Source organism: Saccostrea cucullata, unplaced genomic scaffold, assembly GCF_032062105.1.
Source record: "Saccostrea cucullata isolate Sc308-1 unplaced genomic scaffold, CSIRO_AGI_Scuc_v1 ctg769, whole genome shotgun sequence".
In the NCBI taxonomy this organism is placed as follows: domain Eukaryota; kingdom Metazoa; phylum Mollusca; class Bivalvia; order Ostreida; family Ostreidae; genus Saccostrea; species Saccostrea cuccullata.
Window position 1 is genome coordinate 48,885 of NW_026935864.1, and position 22,205 is coordinate 71,089.

General features: G+C 32.9%; 1 protein-coding gene across 1 annotated transcript in view; it reads left to right on the top strand.

Annotated features, from left to right (window-relative positions):
- Positions 1–2,134: 2,134 nt before the first annotated feature.
- The window catches only part of LOC134244086 (glucagon-like peptide 1 receptor), a 98,647-nt gene continuing 78,576 nt past the window's right edge, over positions 2,135–22,205 (top strand). Inside the window, exons 1-6 of the mRNA XM_062726359.1 lie at positions 2,135–2,183; positions 5,077–5,307; positions 5,823–5,989; positions 14,120–14,288; positions 14,788–14,848; positions 14,967–15,048. Coding sequence (XP_062582343.1) covers positions 2,135–2,183; positions 5,077–5,307; positions 5,823–5,989; positions 14,120–14,288; positions 14,788–14,848; positions 14,967–15,048 — 759 coding nt within the window. The remainder of the gene's footprint in view (positions 2,184–5,076; positions 5,308–5,822; positions 5,990–14,119; positions 14,289–14,787; positions 14,849–14,966; positions 15,049–22,205) is intronic.

The following is a 22,205-nucleotide window of genomic DNA, read 5'->3' on the forward strand; positions in this document are numbered from 1 at the left end:
AGACGATAATGATACAATCTCATTAACTGGAGACAATTTACCCACTACAGTTCCTTGCTGTAGAGTCTTATCTGTGGATGACAGATTCATAATTCGTAGGGGCACTGCCTCCTGGCGTCTTACCAGGGTTCTAGCTATCTTCACAGGATATCCCCCATCTGGCCCTGCACATATCTTCAGATCTTGGAGGTACAACTATTCTATTGACCAAAGCAATCTTGTACTCTCGTGCTGTACCCTCCATCTGAATTGGATGTTCTATCCCTGAGATCTCAACCCTGTGTGTGCGCATATTTATGATAGCTTCATACTTGACAAAAAAATCTAGGCCAAGAATTCCATCTAGATAGATCCGCCACTATCATCTCATGCTTCAGAGTCGTTCCATTTAAAACGAGTTCTATCGATGTTTTACCATATATCTCTACACAGGATCCATCAGCTGACAGGAAGTCCCTGTCTACTTTCTCTAAAGAATGGTTGTCTCCTTGTATGTTTTCATAGCATACTTTCGATAGTAAGGAAACAGTTGCACCTGTGTCAACGAATAGATTGGTATCCATCCCACATACTTTGGCAGTCACATAAGCCCCCGACTCTTTCATAGAATGAACAATTCTAGAGTTCATCAGTCTTTTGTGTTCTGGCTTGAGTCCGGTCATCTGACTTATGCTCAGTCATGCCTCTCATGTTCTGTCTAGTTTCTGGGGGAGAGGTTGTATCTTTAAGTGTGGGACAATCTCTTTTCAGGTGTTTGTCAGAACCGCATTTGTAGCATCTTCTAATACTAGTACCGTTACCTGTGGTTTTCTTCGTGTCATCTCTCATCTGCCTTGTATCACAACCGTTTCTTTGCATTTGAAACTTCCATTGCTTCATGTCCTTTATCTCCCTTTGAAGATACTGCATATTTTTCTCCATGGTCTCTATGAATTTATATATCTTCGATCCCTGACTTCCTTCATGCTTGTCTTGATCCATGCTTCTGACATTCTCGGTGCGACGACTTTCTGCTTTATAAAAAGCTTCGAGCTCTACAGCTCTCTGTATAGCATCATTAAAACTGCTAGGTCTGGACTGTTTGATCTTAAGACGCATTTCTGCATTATGCAGTCCGTCTAAAAACTGCTCTGTTGCCAGGATCTCACGTACATCTTCCGGTGCTGAAGGATAGGTTAGGTTTACAAGCCTTCGTATATCTTGGCCCATCTCTGGTAAGCTATCTGATGGTTTTTGTCTCCTTTCCCTGAGCTGAGTCCGATACAGCTCAGTCTGGTTCAGTGGGGCGAATCGATCCTGTAAGCATTTGACTAATTTTCCATAGTTCTGTCTCTCATCCCTGGGCTGATTACCCAGCACACCTTGTGCTAGCCCTCTAAGAGACGCAGCTAAATGTAACCCCTTTTCCGTCTCAGTCCATTCATTCAAGAGACTAACAGACTCAAAGTGAGACAAGTAGTCATTCCACATACTGGAACCATCATACGTCGCAGGTTTAATAAAATTCCTGGGCCTAGATCTATTCCAATTTGTTTCTATCGCCGGATGAGTATTTGTGCCATGTGCCGAATGCTGTCCTCGGTCTCCAGACCTATCATCAGTCTCATCACATGTGCATACATCCTCAGTACTTGCATCATCAAGTACTCTATCTGTCCGTCTTGTAAACGGAGTACTCATCCTTGTTTGTTGTATGCGTCTTGGGACACTGGTAGCATTATCCTGTAGACCTATCATTCGCATAGACTGCTCAATCTCCCTATTCAGATTTTCTATTTGTCTTTCTATAAGTGTTATGTCGTGTAAACTTGACATCGTGAAAATAACAGTAAATTATCAAGTATCATAAAATGTAATCAACAAATTGGATCTAACCCAAATACCAACGCTGCCGCCAATTTTTGTAACGTCTATGGGTCCGTGAATTTGAGTATAGATCCTTAATCAAGTAAATGAATTAAACAAATGATTCTATAGACTAGAGATAGATCACTTATTAAACAAATGATTTGAAATGATAGATGACAATGCATATGAAAAATAAGCGAGTCAGTATATACATATAATATTAGGATTTCCTATCCTTATCATAATAAAAACAACTAAATTAAATGCGTATAGGTATGTGTCCCTGATGTATCCAAACCAGGGATGTGTCCTGTACTCGGACACGTCTACGACAGGTACGTTTTAAGTTTCTGTCCTATACCCAGACAGATTTAAGTATTTATTATGAAGTAAATTATCACTATATTCCTTCATAATATATTTTAAGCCCAGTATACTAGCCACCGTATACTGTATCCTTTTAAATCCCGTACGTTGCTATTTCGTTTTAGACGACCGTCTGTTTTGAGCTCCGACTGGCAACTGCCAGCTTTCAACAGAACGCTCTTATATAAAGTGAGGATCACCCGGACTACCTTTGGTCGCTATCGTAGTGCATTACGATAAAGTCCGGTGACATAATATGCACTTGCATCCCGAGCCCGATCCGTCACACATAGATCAATTAATCGTTATCCCTGGTACATAAAAAGTGCTGGGGGCAGGTTTCATTTTTTTACTTCCTAGGAAAATATTTTACGATAATTGAAAATTACCAACGTAAAGAGGGGTATTTTCCACACTTTATCACGATTTATACAAAAACGGATAAACTACATAAGATCCCCCAGCAAAATTCAGTTAGAAGACATACTTCTCTTTTAGATTCATGCAGAATATCTTCAATTTATCCTTGTCTTTCACTTGTGCCAGTCCAATATAAACAAGATTCATAGATTCTAACTCTGTCTACGGAAGTGTAAGGGGAGCGTTTCAAACATAATCTTTTGCTATTGCTTGAATATATGCATATCGGACAAGCAAAAGGAATAGAGACATTTAAATATCAAATGTTAAGCAGTATAACATCACACACAAGCTTAAAAAACAACCCTTATTCTTAGATTAAACACTTATCCCCAAAATAAATCTACATGCCGTGTAATAATTATGACACTTTCCCCGTCATGTCAGCTCAAGTATGCAGTGACTTGACGTCATATTCTATTATGACGTCATATCTAGGTAGTTCAGAGAAGTAACTACAGTTTGAACAGTTTTATATTTTACGGGCAACCTTATACTAGCTGCGTATACATTCTTGTAAATTTTGTGTAATATTTACGTATCGTCATTTTTCATACTTTCTTTAAAAAAAAAACCTACAGTAAAATCTAGTCTTCATTTTTAAATTTTCTTGGTTACATTTTTCATTGTAATAATTCTGATTTTAGAACAAATTGTACTAACATTTCAAGGTAGTTTAAATATACTTTTTATGCTTACAAAGTGTTTTTGGTGACTAATCAATATTTTTCGTATTGCATAAACGGAATTTTTTCAAGATTTAATTTTCTTCTAATTAGTTTGTCTACCGAGATGTCGCAAAGAATAAACATTACGACTAACATATAATGCGTTGAATAATTTGTTCACTTAGCTTGAAAATCTCATTAATCAAATTTATCGGTTAAAAAAAATTAAAGTGAGTAGATTTAAACTGATCCTGATTATCCCTTCCGTCAAACATGAAAGACCCCACTTTAAAGATTTTATAAAATGCATTCAACCAAGTACTTAATTAATCAATTTCAGAAAACAATTTATTATTTTCATTGATCAAGAAGCTGTATAATTTTCATTGATCGAGAAATTTTAAGATATATACATGTATATATATATAGTTTTATCTTCTCAAATGTCATTTTGTTTTTATTAAACAAAATGAAAAATAAGGTTATAAGTTTTCAAATGCTATTTATATTTTTCTGCCTTGGATACAATAATTCGCACAGAACATGTGTTAATTTCTCTAAAAATACCGGGGATATACTTAATAATACTGGAATCCTTGACATAATTGAACCAGTTGGATACCAAATGTGTTTAGACTGTTGTAAATTGAACAGTAAATGTTTATCAGTGATTTACAATAGAGAGAAATTAAAGTGCGAGTTTAAAGCGGAGCCCTACCCCACTACACAAACCACACCTCTCGTATTAAGGGATATGGATAAAGTGTGCCCACAAGATAAGGTCATTCATATCGCATTTTTTTTACTAAAATATTAACGATACTGAACAAATTCATAGGCATCTTTTCAAAAAATTATGTTTATCAAAAGTGATGTATACGATATTGAATTTTTTTTTAAATGCAGAAAAAATTATCAGTGATATATTCTTCTATATTCAATGTTCATATTTAGATTTTTAAGCAAAACTGGAAACCTGCAGGGACAAGTCTATAACTCAAAATAATTAAAATCAATCAGGGACTTTAATCTTACTGCATCATATAGATTTTAAAAAATCTTATTTCATGTAGTATTCTCAAATCAAAGGAAAGTGTCCAGAAGTTATTCAGGGGATTCGGCTCTCGTCAGGAAAGACAGCATGCATGTCATCAACAGGTACATATGTGTATACACGTACATTTCAGGCATTATTTATATCTTCCAAATAAGTTTAATTATTTTTTTTCATTTCTCTTCTTTGTTCGATGGTTTGAAACATTATGCCACTGTTTTATATTGTGCTTACACGATAAATAAAAAAATATGATTATGTTTTAATATATTCTTTGAAAGCCGTGTAGAGGCTTTGAGAGAACTGTCAATTAATTTTGAGATGAACTGTTCAAGATTTAAAATTTTGTTATGATTTTGTTTGTTTGTTTTTTTTATCTTAAAAGATATTTTTTTAGATACTACATTTTCATTAAAAAAAATTATATATAAATATGATGCTTCAGCATAATGTTACTTTGTTTATTCTATCAATCGGGTTGTGTTCTATGGCTGAAGATGAATATTGTTCTTTAATATAATGAAATCGTTTTTTAAAGTTAAGCCGGTAGAGGGTAGCTTATATATTCTAAAAGACTGCAGAATAATTGAGGCTATTTAGTATGCAGTGACACACATGTGTAATTTTATCTTAACTCGGCACTTCTTGAAGTTTGGAAGGGATTAAATTATGCAAAAATCTATTTAAAAAATTAAATAAATCTCTTTTTTTCTTAATTAGCCAGATTTGGCAATATTGCTCTCTGGAAGAACGCCTCCCTGACTAGTACCTTTGATGAATACTCTGCTGCTCATCAAGCTATTGATGGGGTATGGCCTGAGGCAGGTAGTAACCATCGCTGTGCCCAAACCAACCTCGAATGGGTTCCACACCTAAAAATAGATTTAAATCAAGAACATTATGTCGACCATGTCGTTTTACTAAGTCGGGGAGATGTTGGAACTAGTCATGGTAAAACCCTTTTGTCTACTTGCTATGTAGTATGTATATATATATCAAAGTATACATGTATTATATATTAAATTCTTTAATTACACTGTACAGTTACGGAGCGTCTGCTCTAGAGTCGCAGAGTAAGGAGTTCGAATCGCACTGTGGGACTTGGAGACAGGTAGTTCTGATAAGACCGTATAAACCGAGGTTCCGTATCGCAGAGTTGCTGGTACGAAAAAGATCCCCAATGGCCCAGGGCGCCGAGTATAGGACACATTTGCAGCTCTCCACCGGATATTGGTGGCGTCTCCATACATGAGCAAAAAAAAAAAAAAAAAAATCTCGGGACTGACGTAAAATAACAACTTAACAAATCAAAATTTTCATGGTTTCAAAATTATGCATTGCGTTTCGTCCAAAAAATCTAAAATGCCAAATAAAGAACTTCTAATAGGAGTTTTGAATTTTTATTCAGGTGTATGTTCGACATTGTTATCATCTTATTACTAATCAAGAATCACTCATTCTTTCAGATTTTGCCTTATCGAAGATAAAGATTTATGTAGATAGTTCATACTGTGGGTATTTTGAGGGTCCAGCGGAACCTGGAACTAATGCCACAATTGTCTGCGGTGGGTGTCTTCTTGGTAAAGTTGTCGCCGTATCAACTTGGGATGGTATCTCGTCACGATATCTGTCGGTTTGTGAAGTTATGATCATCGGACTGAGAAAAACATGAATATGATTTACTTATTGTAAACATATATAGAACAACGTTATTTTCCATAACAATTTTTTAAATCATAAAAATAAACGCGACATTGACTTAAAATGTCATTCATGTATTTGGAATGGACACACTTTGTAGATAAAACACATATCATCGTTAACTCATCATTCATGTGAGATTTTAAAAATTATTGGAAAGAATACACACTTTGTAGATATGGCAAAAATCTATTTCCAAGGTTCGTTTCCGGAGCCTACATGTATTTAGCATAAAACTTCTTATTCTTTTAAGCTCACGGTTGTAAATGAATTATAATAAACACATTGTAAATGTCTCTGATTCTTTTTCAATTCAATTATAAAAGGCCTCATTTTTTATTATATATGAATAAATGTATATAATGGAAATGTTAAGCAATAGAAGTATAACAGAAAAGACATCAACGAAGAGCTTTCTCTCAAATCCAAACATGGTCTATTACTCATTACGGTTAACTCGTACCAAATACAGCTTAAAAAATCTCCAAGCGATTAGAAAAAAAATGTGTGGAATACCAGATAGATGGAGGGACAGATGGAGAATCAGACAGATGGATGAACAGATAGCCGAATAAATACAGCATCCCTGGATTGGGGAAAAGTTAACAATAGAGGAGTTGAAGTCATCTAGTTTTTTTAAAAAAATGGTTTTCAGGCTATCGTAATCTTTTTCTACGAGATGTTAAGAAATACGGCAAGGTTTGCAAAGTTATGCTAGTTAAATTTTCTTGGATATTTGATCATTCTATTGACCTAAATATCAATTATTTTATAGTACATGTAATTCCAAAATTACATTTACATGTATTTAAACATGAATTTAAAATCCATGTAATAAAAATTTTAATTTCGCAATGCATATACATTGAATACAGTTGAGGATATGAATAAATGACTGATTTTTGAAAATGCAATATACAAAATATAGAATTTATCTCAAAGCAGTTTCATAATTTTACAGAGGTAAAAATCATACATTTTTGTATCACATCGTTTCGGAAAATAGGACATAGGATGAATATGTTTTTGAATGTTTGTTATGACAGAGGTGTCCGAGCAGGAGGAATCAATGCTGAGTATTTAAGTATACTGCTCTTATTGCCATTGGTTTCATTGTGCTGTCCATGAGTGAAACAGATGAAACTAATCTTTGTACTTCACCAGATGGCATGAGACTATTTCTAGATTACCAGAAAAAAAATTTTCTAAGCAAAATAAGATTTTAGCGTTTTTTGTGTTTTTTCTAATCAAATTCAAAGGTTAATAGAGAGACAAAAGAGTAAAAATTGCAGACAAAGAAAAAAAGTTATTAACAACTAGATTAAATAAAATCTAAAAAATTCTCAAAATTTGATTCAGAAAAAGTCCTATGAAAAATTGTAAGTCGAAACACGACCAGATGACTATAATGTCATTGTAACTACCATATGATTTACGAATGCTGATTCTGAAATCTCTTCTAAAATCAACTTATCTGTCAGCAGACAAGAATTTGTCTTTTGCAATTTGGCTTAAGACTGTCCCTTCTTCTTACCCTTACTCAGAAGTGGAGTTCAGAAAGGTTTTCTTGAACACTTTTATTTTCTCAATTAAATGACCTTGTTTTGGAAAAGTGATTTTTAAATAAACTTGATGAACTTGATATTGTGCGTTGCTTCCTTGAATAAGATATTTAATCAAGACAAGCTTTTGACCACCAAGTTCATGACAAAGATTCCTTGAAGTCATCATTTCAAAAATTGTACATGTTTGGTCAAAAACCTGGAAAAATATATCTATCATTAAGTCAAATGTTGACTAACATTTTTCTTTGTTTAATGTTAAGCCATTAATCATGTAATTAAATTTCTACAGAATTTTCCATTTACAAGAAGCACACGTGGGTTTGACCGGTCGACAGGGGATGCTTACTATTCCATGGAATCTGATTTTGGGAGGTCTGTGTTTGTAAGCTCTGCTCCCGATTTGATATTTTTGTGGACTTTAAGAGCTTGAATACTGTTCGTCTTCTGTATAATTCATCAGCATAGTTTAGTATTAACAGCTACATGTACTTGTAACACTGGAAATGAATAAGCCTCAGGGCTTGGAGAAGGGTTTTAACAAGTTGTTTCACTATTGTTCCCAGCTCACAAAACCGGGGGAGACTGAACTTTAAAAGGCCAGGATTTTGACAGTGGCATGTCAAAACAATAACTTGACACCAACGGTTGCAGCTGATCGTTATGATATTTTGACTATGTTGTCACCCAATGTTGTAATATTCATGGTTATAAAATGAGTCGATCTTTATCGAACAAGCCCAATTAAACTGAAATTTATTGGATATTTAAGTGTGTTCAATATGTCCTCCATAATGAAAAGAGAGGTAAGATAACTATGAGGGTTGTCCCAGAAAAATGCGAACATTTTTAATATCTTTTGTTTCACTCGGACTATAAAGTTAAAAATTGACATACATCATAATCAACATTTTTTGAATTATGCCGAAAAATTTCAATGAAATATCTCTATAAATAAATTTTCCTCTCAGATAAACGAATCCATCTTATCAGTTGTAATGTCGGTGCAACAGCGACGACGTCAAAACATATCTCGGAGTGTTTGTGAATTTGTTCTGGAAACGGCGCCTCGGAAAAATTCATTTAAGCATACATTCGGCTCTGTATTTTATTTTGTTTTAGCTACCAAGTTATACATCTCATATACTAATGTTACCAAAAGATTGCAGAGTTAATTCTTTTAATAGAAAATTTCACAATCCCGATCATAAACTTAACTGACCGAATTGTTTAACAGCGGTCTTCACGTAGGCCTATGACGAGACAAAAGAAATTATCAAAATACACGTCCCGGGGAGGTGGAGGGTATGTTTTTCTATAAAAAATGGTGTGTACTTTTCATTTCTTTATTTAAGTGATCCATTCTGTTCTATCGGATAACTAGAAAGTCAACCTCAAACCCCTTCAACTGGAGATATATGTAAGCCTGTTTCCAATATTTATGCTTGTTTTTTCATCGTTAACTCCCCTTTTCCCTTTGAAGAGGAGTCATATCCCGTTCAACATAGTGTTGCTTGATAATTTGGTGCTCCACATTACCGTTTAACTCACAATTTTGACAATGTCTAATTAGAAGTGCATGGCATATTTATTATAAATGATGTCAACTAAATGAATATTTGAACACAAGTTCACCTTATCATATTATTGAGTATTTATGTAGGTAAATTTTTGACATTATATTGCCGTATCGCCTGATAGCAAAGAAAACTTCATTGATAATGCTATTTGTAAAAGTAAAAAAAATGTGCGCCGAACACCGATATTTAATATCCTTGAAATGGTGTTTTTATATGTATATGACATCAAAGGCCTAAAATATTGAAAAAAAAATAATATCAAAAAGATGATTGTCCAACAGCATGCAAAAAATTATCAGTTTTGGTAGAATGGTATTTGAAATATTTAAAAAGTTCGCGTTTTCTGGGACAACCCTCGTAATTCATTATTTTCAAATCATTTGATATCGAAACATAATTAATGTGTGATAATAATTTTAAAATCATCAAGAGGGAAATTATATTGTAAAAATATTTTTTGGATAATAAATAGTTTTGGATTTGAATAGTGCTATCATTAATAACCTCAATTTTCTTTAAAAAAAAACAATAACAGATATCAAAATAAAATAAGTTATAATAAGATGCATATAATATTTAGTATGTAGGGTTTTTTTTTTAAGTAAAGGAAAAATGAAATTGAAATTGAAAATTTTGATGGGCCGATGGATATCACCTATAGTGTAAATTTCTGTATTCAACAATCCCATTTTATTTCCTCCAAATGTACTCAGTTCAAAATGTAAGAAAAAATTTATCAAAAAAAAAAAACAAAAACAAAAACAAAAACAAAAAAACAAAAACAAACTTCAAAATTAATCAATAGAAAATTCAAATCTTATACATGTAAATATATTACGCTGACCATAGATAAAGAAATTATTTATTTCATAGGAATATAAAGTATCATTACTTGAGCAATGGCATGGTATCGAAGAAGCAGAAAAGACTTGTAACGTAACGATACAAAAACATGGACCAACTAAAGGTAATCAGAGATCCTATTTATTTTATCTTATACTGTAAAGTCATTTTAACTCGGGGATGAAAGTGGGGGTGGGGTGGGTGTTGGGGTTAAATGTTTTTGGGCGAGCAACGTTTTATTTCTTCGTGGTGAAGTTATTTAATGGGTAACTCGTAGATACAGAAGTACTATTGAAAAATGTAGAAGAAATAATTGTTTGTTAAGATGTAAAATCATGGTTAAGGGTGGCCAAATAAATCTACGAATTTTGGTTCCACACAAAAACCGATGCTTCACCCAGTAATTAATTTTTTTTTCTGAAAATTCCCTTTTCAAAATTTTATTTCCTTCTGTATGCCCGATTTCTCTTTACAAGAGATTCGGTGAGACTTTAATATGGAAGAGATTATTGAAAGAAAAAAAATCTCCTTACACTCTTCAATAAGTTCATATAAAATTATCTTATTGTACAGTACACTGCCCAGATACTTAGATAAAGTACGTATGAACGCTGACCCCTCATCAAATAAGCGAATATGCTAAGTGGCTAAAGTACTAGGTTTCTACACATGTATGAAGCTTTAAAGGTTAACTTCACCCCATCCCTCCTCAAAATGGATTTTTTATGTTTATGAAAGGAGTTTATGTTTGTTTGTTTGTTTATTTGTTTGCTTTATTTGGTTTTCTTTTGCTTGTCAAGAAAATTATGGGCTAGATTGTTTTTATTGGGGTGGACCCCCCCCCCCCCGAAAAAAAGCCAGGATCTGCGCCTGTACATATATGAATTATATGATACAGGAAAGATAAATGCTCTGATGAACAGGATAATCAAAGCTGTTACTGATGCGCAAGGGAGATGATGATAATTTTTTTTATTTTATAAAGGGGAGGGGGGAAGTATCGACATATCAATATCATGCAATAACTCATGAAGTTTCAGTCAAAGTCTCACAAGATTTTGGTAACCTGTTGATTAAACATGAATCAAATGTTTGTTAATGAAGCTGGAAAACATATTCGAAGGATAGTTTTGATTTTATTCAAAGTTTACTATGCGTTTCCTTTTTCCCTTCAGTATAGTTGAAACCGTAAAAGAAATTTACACTGTAGGGTTACAAGGATGAGACTTAATTCAATGTTCTCCTGTACAAGGTGTAGTGGCATCTTTGCCATGGTATGCGCAATAGACCTTGTCCCATGTGCATTTTGACTAACACAGAAAATGGTTTCGCAATGTAATTTAGGCTCTCTAAATGGCCATAAAAATAATTCATGCTCAAATTCAATTTCAGCCCTCCTCCCCCCCCCCCCTGCAGACTCTGTGCCCCCAGACCCCCTATACTACTGATTTTCCTAATAATGTATACATAGTATATGATCCCCTATTATATGTATTCCGATATACCATAGACCTAAAACGTTTTAGGTCTATGGATATACTAAAAATTATATGATTTCGATATCGATAATATATTCTATAATACATTCTGAGGTTTGCCAATTGGACCCTGATATATAATTTCGCGGGATTCACGTTGCTATGAAAGTACACAAATAATGATGACGTAGAAAAACTTCCGCGCCAACTAGCGACAATTCAGTGAATAATCGTTGGTTTTACATTGGTGATCGTTGGTTTTGCATCGGAGTCTGTCGATTTTGCAAACGAGTCTGTTGATTTTTTTTAAGGTTGCTTGTTTTGTATTTCATTCTGTTTATGAAAATTAGTTGTTAGTTTTGAAGGAACGCCTTTTTTACCCTTTCCGCCGCCCATAGTTATCTAGCTTAAAAATCAATTAAAACTATATAAATTGTAAGCGGAGCCAAAACAGCCCTTGAAAACAGATGGCACTCAAGAACCTAGGTTGGAGGAGAAAGCATTCCTTTAGACTGATAAATCCCGCAGTGGGCGCCTTGTCGTGATCGGGCAAACCTAAAGAGATGCATTAGTAACAAATAAAGTATCAGGTTACTAGTAACATATCATAGATATAGGAATTTTGCAGGCAGGAATACGTTCTTTCGATTTTGCTTCAAAAGGGATGTTGATTTGAGAGAGAGAGACAGAGAGAGAGAGAGAGAGATAGTATAAAAACATGTACTCGTAATTTTTTTAACGCATAACATCTATCATAATGTTGTATCATATTGCCTATTTTAATTACGATTTTAACTTTCTTTTCAGACAAACCTAGATCACATACAGACTATTTCTATGGCGGGTTATACGCTGTCTATTATATCATTAATTATTGCTGTGGTTATGCTCCTTAAACACAGATACAGGTGAATATTAAAGGCAAAAGCATCCGACTATACGTAAATGTATATATGTTTTAAATTCTGTTTATTGTATAAGAAAATATACTCATAAATTTTAATACTAAGACATCAACTTCAAAATTCCTTTTTTAGTATAAGTTCTAAAAGACCACGATCAAAGATAATAACTCTTCACTTAAATCTGTTCATCGCATATTGTCTGAGATCGATCGCTTCACTTCTACTGGAACACGTATTTTCTATCAGCATCAAACATCAGGCCGAGGAATTCACTGGAACACAGATCCAAAACTCGGTTAGTAATGCCAAGGACATTATATGGTTTTCTATGACATGCAACACGCATGTTACATAAAGTATATACAATTTGGACATACTAAAAATGCATGTTGGAAGGTTTGTCAAAACAAACTGACAGGCAAAGCTGGTTTTGTCCATGACAAAATTCATTTTTCACAAAAAATGATTATTTTCTGAGATTTAGATAATTTTCATCACCCAATTTCCATCCATAAGTGTATTTCTTCACTCAGGTAAATATAAATGCATGTAATATTTCAAGAATAACATTTGAGAATAACACGTAAACTTTGAAATAAATGTGCACTTGCATGCTTTCAAAAATTCAGATATTTTTTCGCCGTTACATTTAAAACTTAAGAAGTACTTTGATTAAATATTTTTATCTTATTTCATTCCGACTCAACTATTACTCAATATATTATGTTGTATTTTGCATGTTTCATGCATGGATAAAGGGGGTTTATATTGTTAAAATAAAGGGAAAAGTCCCCTTGCAAGGGGATGAATTAAAAAAAAAGAGAAGAAGAGAAAATTAGGATGGGGTCTTTAAAAACTTTCTTCTCAGGAACCGCTAGACAACAAAATAATTAGGGCCACCTAGGTTTACATTGAAATATAAATATCTGAAAAAAATCTTTAAAAATTGTCCATTCAGGAACCACTGGGCCTTTTCTGAAACTTATGTGGAAGCATCCTGGGACAGTATAGATTCTAAATTGTTCAAATAATAAACCCCTGGGATATGGTTGGGCCAGAATAGGGAATCATTGTTTTGCATTAAATATATTTGAATATTTTTAAATTCTTCTTCTCAAGAACCACTGAGCTAGTAAAACTGAAACTTATGTGGAAGCATCCTGGGGTAGTGTAGATTCTACATTATTCAAATCATAACTTTCGGAGATAGGGCGGGGCCACAATAGGTATAAGAGAGGAAATATGGGTCAGAACAGGATGGCCTACATTTCTCAGATGAGTGATGTGGACCATGAGCTTCCTGTTCAAAGAAGAATGAATCTAGAATTTTTCAATTAATTGTCAACTCCCCTTACTTACGAAGAATTATGCCATTACCTCTAGTATATGAGGTTTATATAATATGTCTCTATGCTGATTTCTTACACAATAATATGTTCTCCATATAAACAATTTCTTAAACAAGGCAAGCTATTGACAAAAGAAGGTTATACAATAGGAATATCAACTATCTCGATTGAAATCACGTCATCATTTTGCAAGTTCGGTACAATAACTTTGTCAGTAAAACAATCTGTCAGTAACACATTAATAGGAAGTATGGCAAATGCAATTTTAAAATTTGCCATAATAACGACCATATCTCTCTCTTTCTGAGGAAGATAATTACGTATAGTAAATAAATGTATTCGCAGAATTGGGCCCTGGGATGTAAGCTGACCATGACGTCATTTGTGTATACTCTACTCGCCAGTTCGGTGTGGCTCAGTGTGGACGCGTCTGTCCTTGTCTGGATGATCTGTTGTAACCCGTGGTATTTTCAAAAAAGTAGCAACATTTTTCCACACCTTTTGATAGGATGGGGTAAGAAAGGATGATTTCAATATTGACTGTTCAATATTCTGATAGACAAATATCTTACCTCTTACTTGGACATTGTTGATTAATGATTTATGGACATACGCACCGTAATTTTGAACTTAAATTTCTGAATACCTGTAAAATTAAAAGTTCCAATTATTGAAGGATCCGTTTGAAATTTTACGATGCTAGGCAATACAGTACACCACATCTAAATGAAATTTATGGGAAATTTTTCTAGGAAAAAATACCAGAATTTTCATTATTTTATATCTGAGCAAATGACCTGGTTATGTACGCTGATTTCGTTTGTGTTTGAACATCTTTTGTACTATGATTTTAAATTGAGGATATCCTAGCTAGAAAATTATAATTGGAAAAGGATATTCTTTGTACAAATTGTATCTAGTGAACAGTTATTGAAATAATGTTTTTGTTTCCACGGACAATGTCTGTCGGTACCACATTGTGTTACAATAATTGACCTTACGTTTACTTGCAGGTGGACCTTTGCTTATTGTGATACCATGGGTTTGTCTACGGATTTACTTAGATGATGAGATGTGAGCGTTTATTCTTCTTCCTTTCTTCATTTTAAGCATTATGCTCTTATTACCACCATTTCAGCAGCAAATAATGAAAGCCACCGAATTATGTTTTGTTTGCATATAATTTTTACAGGTGTTGGATGGCGATCGATATAAACAACTACGAGTCTTGGGAGGCTTGTTTGTTTTTAGGACCTGTGCTTGTTATCAATTCGGTAAGAATACATGTACTTTGTCAATTCAAAAATTAAATTTATCATTAAAAAATTATTAACACATTTATTTTTTTATTGCCAAGTATGAAAAGTAAATCAATATAATTTATTTTTCCTCATAAAGTAATTGTCATTTATCCCCAGTAAAAAATGTTTAAAGAAAAGTATTATTATCAACGTTTATTTGGAATAAATATGCAAATTAAGTATTCATTTATCTCGGTCTAATGTAATATGTATTATTCTACTCTAAATCCATTCATTACTTTCAAATGAAAGTACAATAAACAACAAACACACCATTTGGACATAGCAACGACACGCAGTAGCTTTATTTGTACAGTGTACAGAACATATACAAAATATGAAAATCAATTTGTATATACAAGTTTATGTTGGATTGAATAAATCAAAATAAAATTTAAACTTTATCGTGCTCTACGTTTCGTCCTTAACTGGTATTTAAACCACTATTCACCTCTTATATAGCCTTGCTAACGAGACCGGTTCTTAGGAACCACGTGATATTCACCAGGTATTCGAATGAAAACCTTGTAATTCCGAAAAAGTAATTCATTATCACATCAAGTAGAAATTGATTTCTGTCTAATTCGTTCCTCAAACGAAAGAAATCATATGAATCCTTTCACTAACTGTAACTACAGTGGGAATGCAACAGTGTTTAGACTTTTATGGAAAAAATGTCATTCAGGTCAAGATCTAGTAAATGGTTTTAGACTAAATTTATTTGTGCTGGATCCATTAGGACGTCATAATCAATTTCAACTTTCTTTTTTTTCTTTACTGCTTTAGTAGAATTATGTAGAAAATAGGGTATTTTCATGACTTTCAATTTGAAATCATATGAAAAGTAATCCCGATACATATATTGAATTTGATATTATTTTAAAGAAGAGGCCAAGAACATAAAATCACATTTTTCTGAGAGACTGTAGGAAATCTGGATACATTTTCTTTGTCGAATAGGAAAAAACCCTCCCATATTCATGACTGGTTTTCTTCATTTTTCATTGAAAATGACAGTTTAAGGGGAATTACAAGCCATATTGGATCTAGTCTGGTGTAAAATAAGAAATATCAAGAATGCGCTTAATACTCTACTAAACTAGCCCAACGTTATTCAAAGAGCTAATGCACTAATTACCTACTGTTAGAGACCAAAATAAGTAAATAATTAAGTTTATTTTGTTTTAATTAGGGGGAAATTAATCATGTTAGAACTGCGCAGCTACAGCATTCACGAGATGGAAAATGCATTGAAAATTGTGTTAGTTTGATTCATTGATAATATGGGTACAATCATTTGTTTCGCTTTTTTCTTGTCATTATCCATAATTCTTGAAAATTTGATTTTTCATTTGGTTGTCTTCCTGAGGCCATGTGTTTATTTCGTCCGCCATTCCTCTGTCACATTTATTTTAGAATAAATGCGGCCATAATAACATCAACACAAGAAATTACTAAGTAATAATCATTAGGTTACATTACTTACTACTTTATTTGTTGAATTACATCGTCTGATCAATGATAAAACGCGATTTTAACTCCACTCCAGCAAATCGGGAAAAACTGTTCTGTTTACAGCTCGAGTTTCCTCGATAATATCATTCCACTGAGCACGTGGTTGGCATGTGCATATATCTGCTGTGGATAGATGCGTTTATTACCATGATTATATTTAATTTTTCATGGAACAAGTCTTGATAATTTGTTGGTTTCTTTAAAACTCAAGAAAAAAGATAAAAAATGTCCTAAACATATGTGTTTACGGCGGATCTTTTTTCTGTGGCGATAGAAGTTATTTTCAAATGGGGCACTGCAAGGAGGATGCTTAGCATTTAATTTAAAAATGTTAAACAATATGCGATGCATGAAGAACAAATTGTAATTACATGTCTTACATTCGAAAAGTTGGTACATATGTCTATTTTGTTTAGCAGTTAGATAGAAAAAATAGGCAGTTATAGGGTTTTCTTCAGGCACCTCACATAAATAGCTAGATTGTTTGCAATGAACAACACATTGTATGAAGTAATGTTTGGACATACAAACGCATCATGTCTCATTATGTTGACAGCGTTGTAAGCTCTCGCTCATTGAACATACGAAGCTTCATAAGATATATTGAGTTGTTTCTTTCAAATTTAGAAGCAAGCACAATGTTTGCAAAGAAAGGTCCATTGCATATGCTATGTCTACCATCGCAAAAAAATGAGAGGATACCCCCCACCCCGAAAATCCTATGTTTGTTTTTCAAAATAGTGCCAAAGATTCAAAAAACTTGCATTACTAAGTATATGATGGAACAGCATGTACTACATGTAAGATCATTTGTTTTAAAAATATTTGGTTGCCCTCTCTCCCGATCTACTGCCTAGAAATGGCCCGACTCATTTTTTTTAACATCCCATTACACGATATTTCTTTTCTTTCGTCAACAAATATGTTTAAATTTCTAGGAATTTTTTTCACACCTAAAAATACGGACCCAATAATTTTTCCCTGAGTTGGGAGGACCACCAAACGTCATTTTAAAGATGGTATAAAGTATTTAATTATGTTGATTTTTTTTCTTTACTCCGTAAAATAGTAATTTTGACAAAAAGGGCAAATAGAAATTTTTTCATTCATTAAATCTCCTAACCCACTCTGAATGATTTCATTCATTTTCAAATGTTGCTCCGCTGTAATGAAAATTGTAAATGTTTATTTGACAGAGTATACGAGGGGTGATCAATGAGTAAACGATATCTTAGGTACTTGATAGTAATATTATTGTTGAAATATTCAAGTATTTTTCAAAGTGTAAATTGGAGGTCTTTGATAGCATATTGCTTAATTAAAAACACATCCCTTTTCAAACTTGCTTTCACCGGGCAACATAACAAGTATCATTTTTAACCATCTACCTTCCTTCACTAAAACGATCTATCAAATCATTGATTGAATTTATAGGAAGTCATTTGTCTTAATAAACTGTAAACAAATTCTTATACGCTACTTCAAAGGCATTTTTAAGATACACCGTAAATATTTTAGTCGTTTGTTCAACGAGTTCCACTGAGACATCCATTTTTCGTCACAAGTACCTGCATAATGACGTCATTTTCACATTGTGTGCAAAACTTTATTCAGCATATCCTATTTATAGAACTTGTGTTTGGCTATGTGTGCACCAAGTTTGTTTCTAATATGAAGTGTGGTTTGAAGGTATAGAGATAGTTCGCGAAATTTTTGATCACCCCTCGTACTTGTAGGTCCTATTTAAAACAAGGTCATTCATATCGATTGTATGTGTTTAATTTCTTTTTGTTTCATTGGTGATAATTGAAATTTGATAAATATTATAAATTATCTGTGGCAAACTTACAAACTCTTTTAAAATTCTTAACTTTGATGGCGCTCATTTTTCCTTACCTGGAATCAAAGAGTTTAATTTTTTTTCTTTTTATATCAATGCGTTCACTATTAACGATAACTGTGCGATAATAATACTTAATAAATTACTTCAAGCCACACTGTAACACATTACCTCTTTTAAAATTGTTCATACTATTTGAAATATTTTGCAACTGTAATTCTCTTCTACATTTAAAGATTGTTGTGTCCCTCCATATTAAGAAGAGGTCTGGAAAACATCCACGAACTACTTTCATGGTTCTTTACACTTTTTTTGGAGACAACGATACCTTGTTTTGAACTTGAAATTATCATTTAAAAGTGCAAAATTTAGACATTTTCTCAACAAATGGTTGTAGAGAGAAGATGGATGCACAGTTTGCGTATTTATTTGGATTTTTTAAGGCTCTGCTGATATCTGTAGCTGCGCAGTTCTAAGGAGCATATCAAAAGCATTTTTCTGCAAAAGTATAGATAATTTATGCACAACATGCATTCAGTTATGCATATTTATTGTATCTTTATCATAAGGACTTAAGATTTGATCAAAATATAATGTATTTTAGCCATTTGAAGAAATATTTACATTTTGTTCTCACTGCACTAAAGGTGGCCGTACATCCCCCTTAAACTATGGTTTTTCATCTTGTTTACCTACAAATTAGCCCCAAACCACCTTATTTGGCCAAGCTTGTAAGTTGTTAGGCATCATTAAAGGAACTTATTTCTCAAATTTGATAAATCTGTAGGCATCCTTCATTCACTAGATCTTGACCTTAAGATGTTAAATAAATTTAAATTAATTTTTTTCAGGTAAACATCGTTTACTTAATCCTGATAGGAAGATTTGTCTTAAAAAAACCACATGATGAAGCAGCTCAAAAGAGTTGTAAGTATCTATCATCAGTTAAGATCAACATGTAGCCAAATATATTACACAAATAATGCAAATTGATCCTACGAGGAAACTTGGGGAGAGAGAGAGAGATTTTCTTTTATGATCAAGAATGATATTATAAAAGAATTTTATTACTGGTTACATGCTGTTACATTTAAAGTTTCAGAAGGCATTGCAGTGGTCCAAAAGAACATACCATTACTACAATGTTGTAAGTTATTCAAAACTAGTGTCAATACAGGCATAAATATGACTTTAATTTGATGCTATAGCCTGGATGAAATAAAGTTTGTGCAAGATTTCGCATTTGCAATAATGATCAAGCCTAGACATTTCTAATTTTCTTTTCCATTTTTTTAAACAGAAATACAGCTAAGCATATCTGCATCATTATTCCTTTACTTGGAGTTCCTGACATTGTACTCACCATTCTGTCATTTTGGCCTAATATCAATTTCTTATATGCTGATATGTTTTTCAGTTCGTTCCAGGTATATTATTTCATCATTTATGAATATTATAAAATATATCAAGCATATTACTGCTGTAATTACCCTCATTGTCTATATCAGATTAAACCATACATTTTTTATAACCCCGCTCAAAAAGTGGGAGGGTATATAGTAATCGTGATGTCCGTCCGTCCGTCTGTCCATCCGACTGTTACGCTTTGGGGTACCCTATCTCTTATCCGCAACTCCTCACATACTACTGAATGAAATTTGATGATACCTTCACAGAATCTTTATTACATATTGCCATTGTGTACCTCATTTATTACTTTTTGATCCGACACATATGCATATTTTAGGATTCCCATATCAAATTGTGGACCCTGCCATTAAATTCATATGGGAGGCTGGGGTATTCTTTTTTACTATAAAGCACAAATGATATTATAGTAAGGCTTATATAATAGAGCTGTCCTCACTCGCATTCATTTTCAATCAACAAATAGAAGTGATTTAAAAAAAAAAATTGAAACTGTTTTAATCAAAACTAAAGGTACAATTTACTGTGAACAACGAGCTCACTAAATAATACATCCCGCCTCCCATATGAATATAATGGCAGTGTCCATGTTCTGCTATCGGAAACCAAAATATGTGTCGGACCAAAAAGTAAAATGAGTAAAATAGAAAGCCACTAGGGCAATATGTAAGATTCTGTGAAAGTCTCATAAAATGTCATTCGGTGGTATGAAAGGAGTTGAGGATACATTGAAAGAGATGGGTACCCAAAGCGAAACAGACGGACGGACAAACGGACGGACGGACAGAGATTATTGATTAACATTTGACCTTGATATTACTTACATGTACTATCTTTCCTTCAGGGTTTCATGCTAGCCGTGAGCTTTTGTTTGACGGAAAGAAAGGTATGGATTTGTCTGTTGTATTGTTTGAAAACAGATTGTTTTGAAACAACTACCTCATTGTTCTTTTAAAAAAAATGAAAATTGAACCTAAAAAATACATTTGCTTGATTTGAAAAAAAATTATCTCATATTTATTTTGGTCAAATTCTCACTTATGTTAAATAAAAAAAATAATTTGATTTTATTTTTTTCATATTACAGGCTGTCAAAGATTTTAAAAGCCTTGTTTTACCTTGTACATCAAGGAGAGTATCGAGATCATCTTCTACTGGAGAAAACGCGAGTGTTAATACAAGCGTATATTTACTGATGAATCATGGGAGCTCTACAGTGTACAGTGTGTAAAGTGCACAACTCTTATATGTAAATGTGTTAATGTAATTTTTTATGATATGTCTTATGAATAAAAGTTGAAATGAATTTGCATTTCTGATTTAAAGTGTTCCAGTGGAAAGCAATATCATTTAACCCTGTAACTTTTTTCTCACTATTACCAGCTTATGGTCAGTGTTTATTCTCATTCATTTTTTTTCTCTACTCAGGAGTTTGCTTTGAGTATGATCAAGTTTTCAAGTGAGGTATGCTACTTTAAAGTAGGATTTTCGTGAATTCTATAATCATTATAAGGAACTAGGAATTAAATATAACCTATCATTATGTTGTTTTGGCTAACTGTTCCATGCCAATTGTTATTAGTATTGATGGGAACAGACGCTTTCAGCGTTAACATTCCCTTTGACTGGTTATAGCCACCGTGAACTCTATGTGTTGATTAGATACGTGCAGAAGGTACATTAATTACATAATGGAGATATTGATATCGTAAATATTTTTTTGAGAATTTTTAAACTCTCTTTTTATTTTAGTGAAATGTTTTATTTCAAGTTTATTATTTCCAGAATTTCAGAACTTTCAGGGTCAAATGATGGACATCTTCTTTAGACAAGTACACACAATGAAAATACCTCATAATACCTAATATTAATTTTATTAAAAAAAGTAGTTTTCTTTTAAAAAACAATAATTGTCATTATCTTTTTAATCTGCGCATAAAATATTTTAAAAATGAGTTCTGAAGAGACAATAAATGTATTTCAATGAATTGCTTGTGACAAATTGAATGAAGAATGTTTTAACGAAATGAAAATTCCAATTTAGAAAATAGTTGGTATAAAAAGTCCTTTTCAAGAGTTATCTTTCCTAATTACCCAAGACTCAAAACACAAAGGAACGTTTGAACATTACATCTAAATTTCAGAATAAAGCTTTACTTCCATAATATATATTTAAATCAATAAAGCAAATGCATATATTAACACGAACGCAGTAAATTGTGCAAGAAAATAACATTTTTAATTTCAACAAGGTTGTAGATTTAAACTCGAATTGCCTCCATACAAACACGTTAATTGATAGAGCTCACTGCTTCGACATGTCAGAAATTGCACATTACTTGTTTGA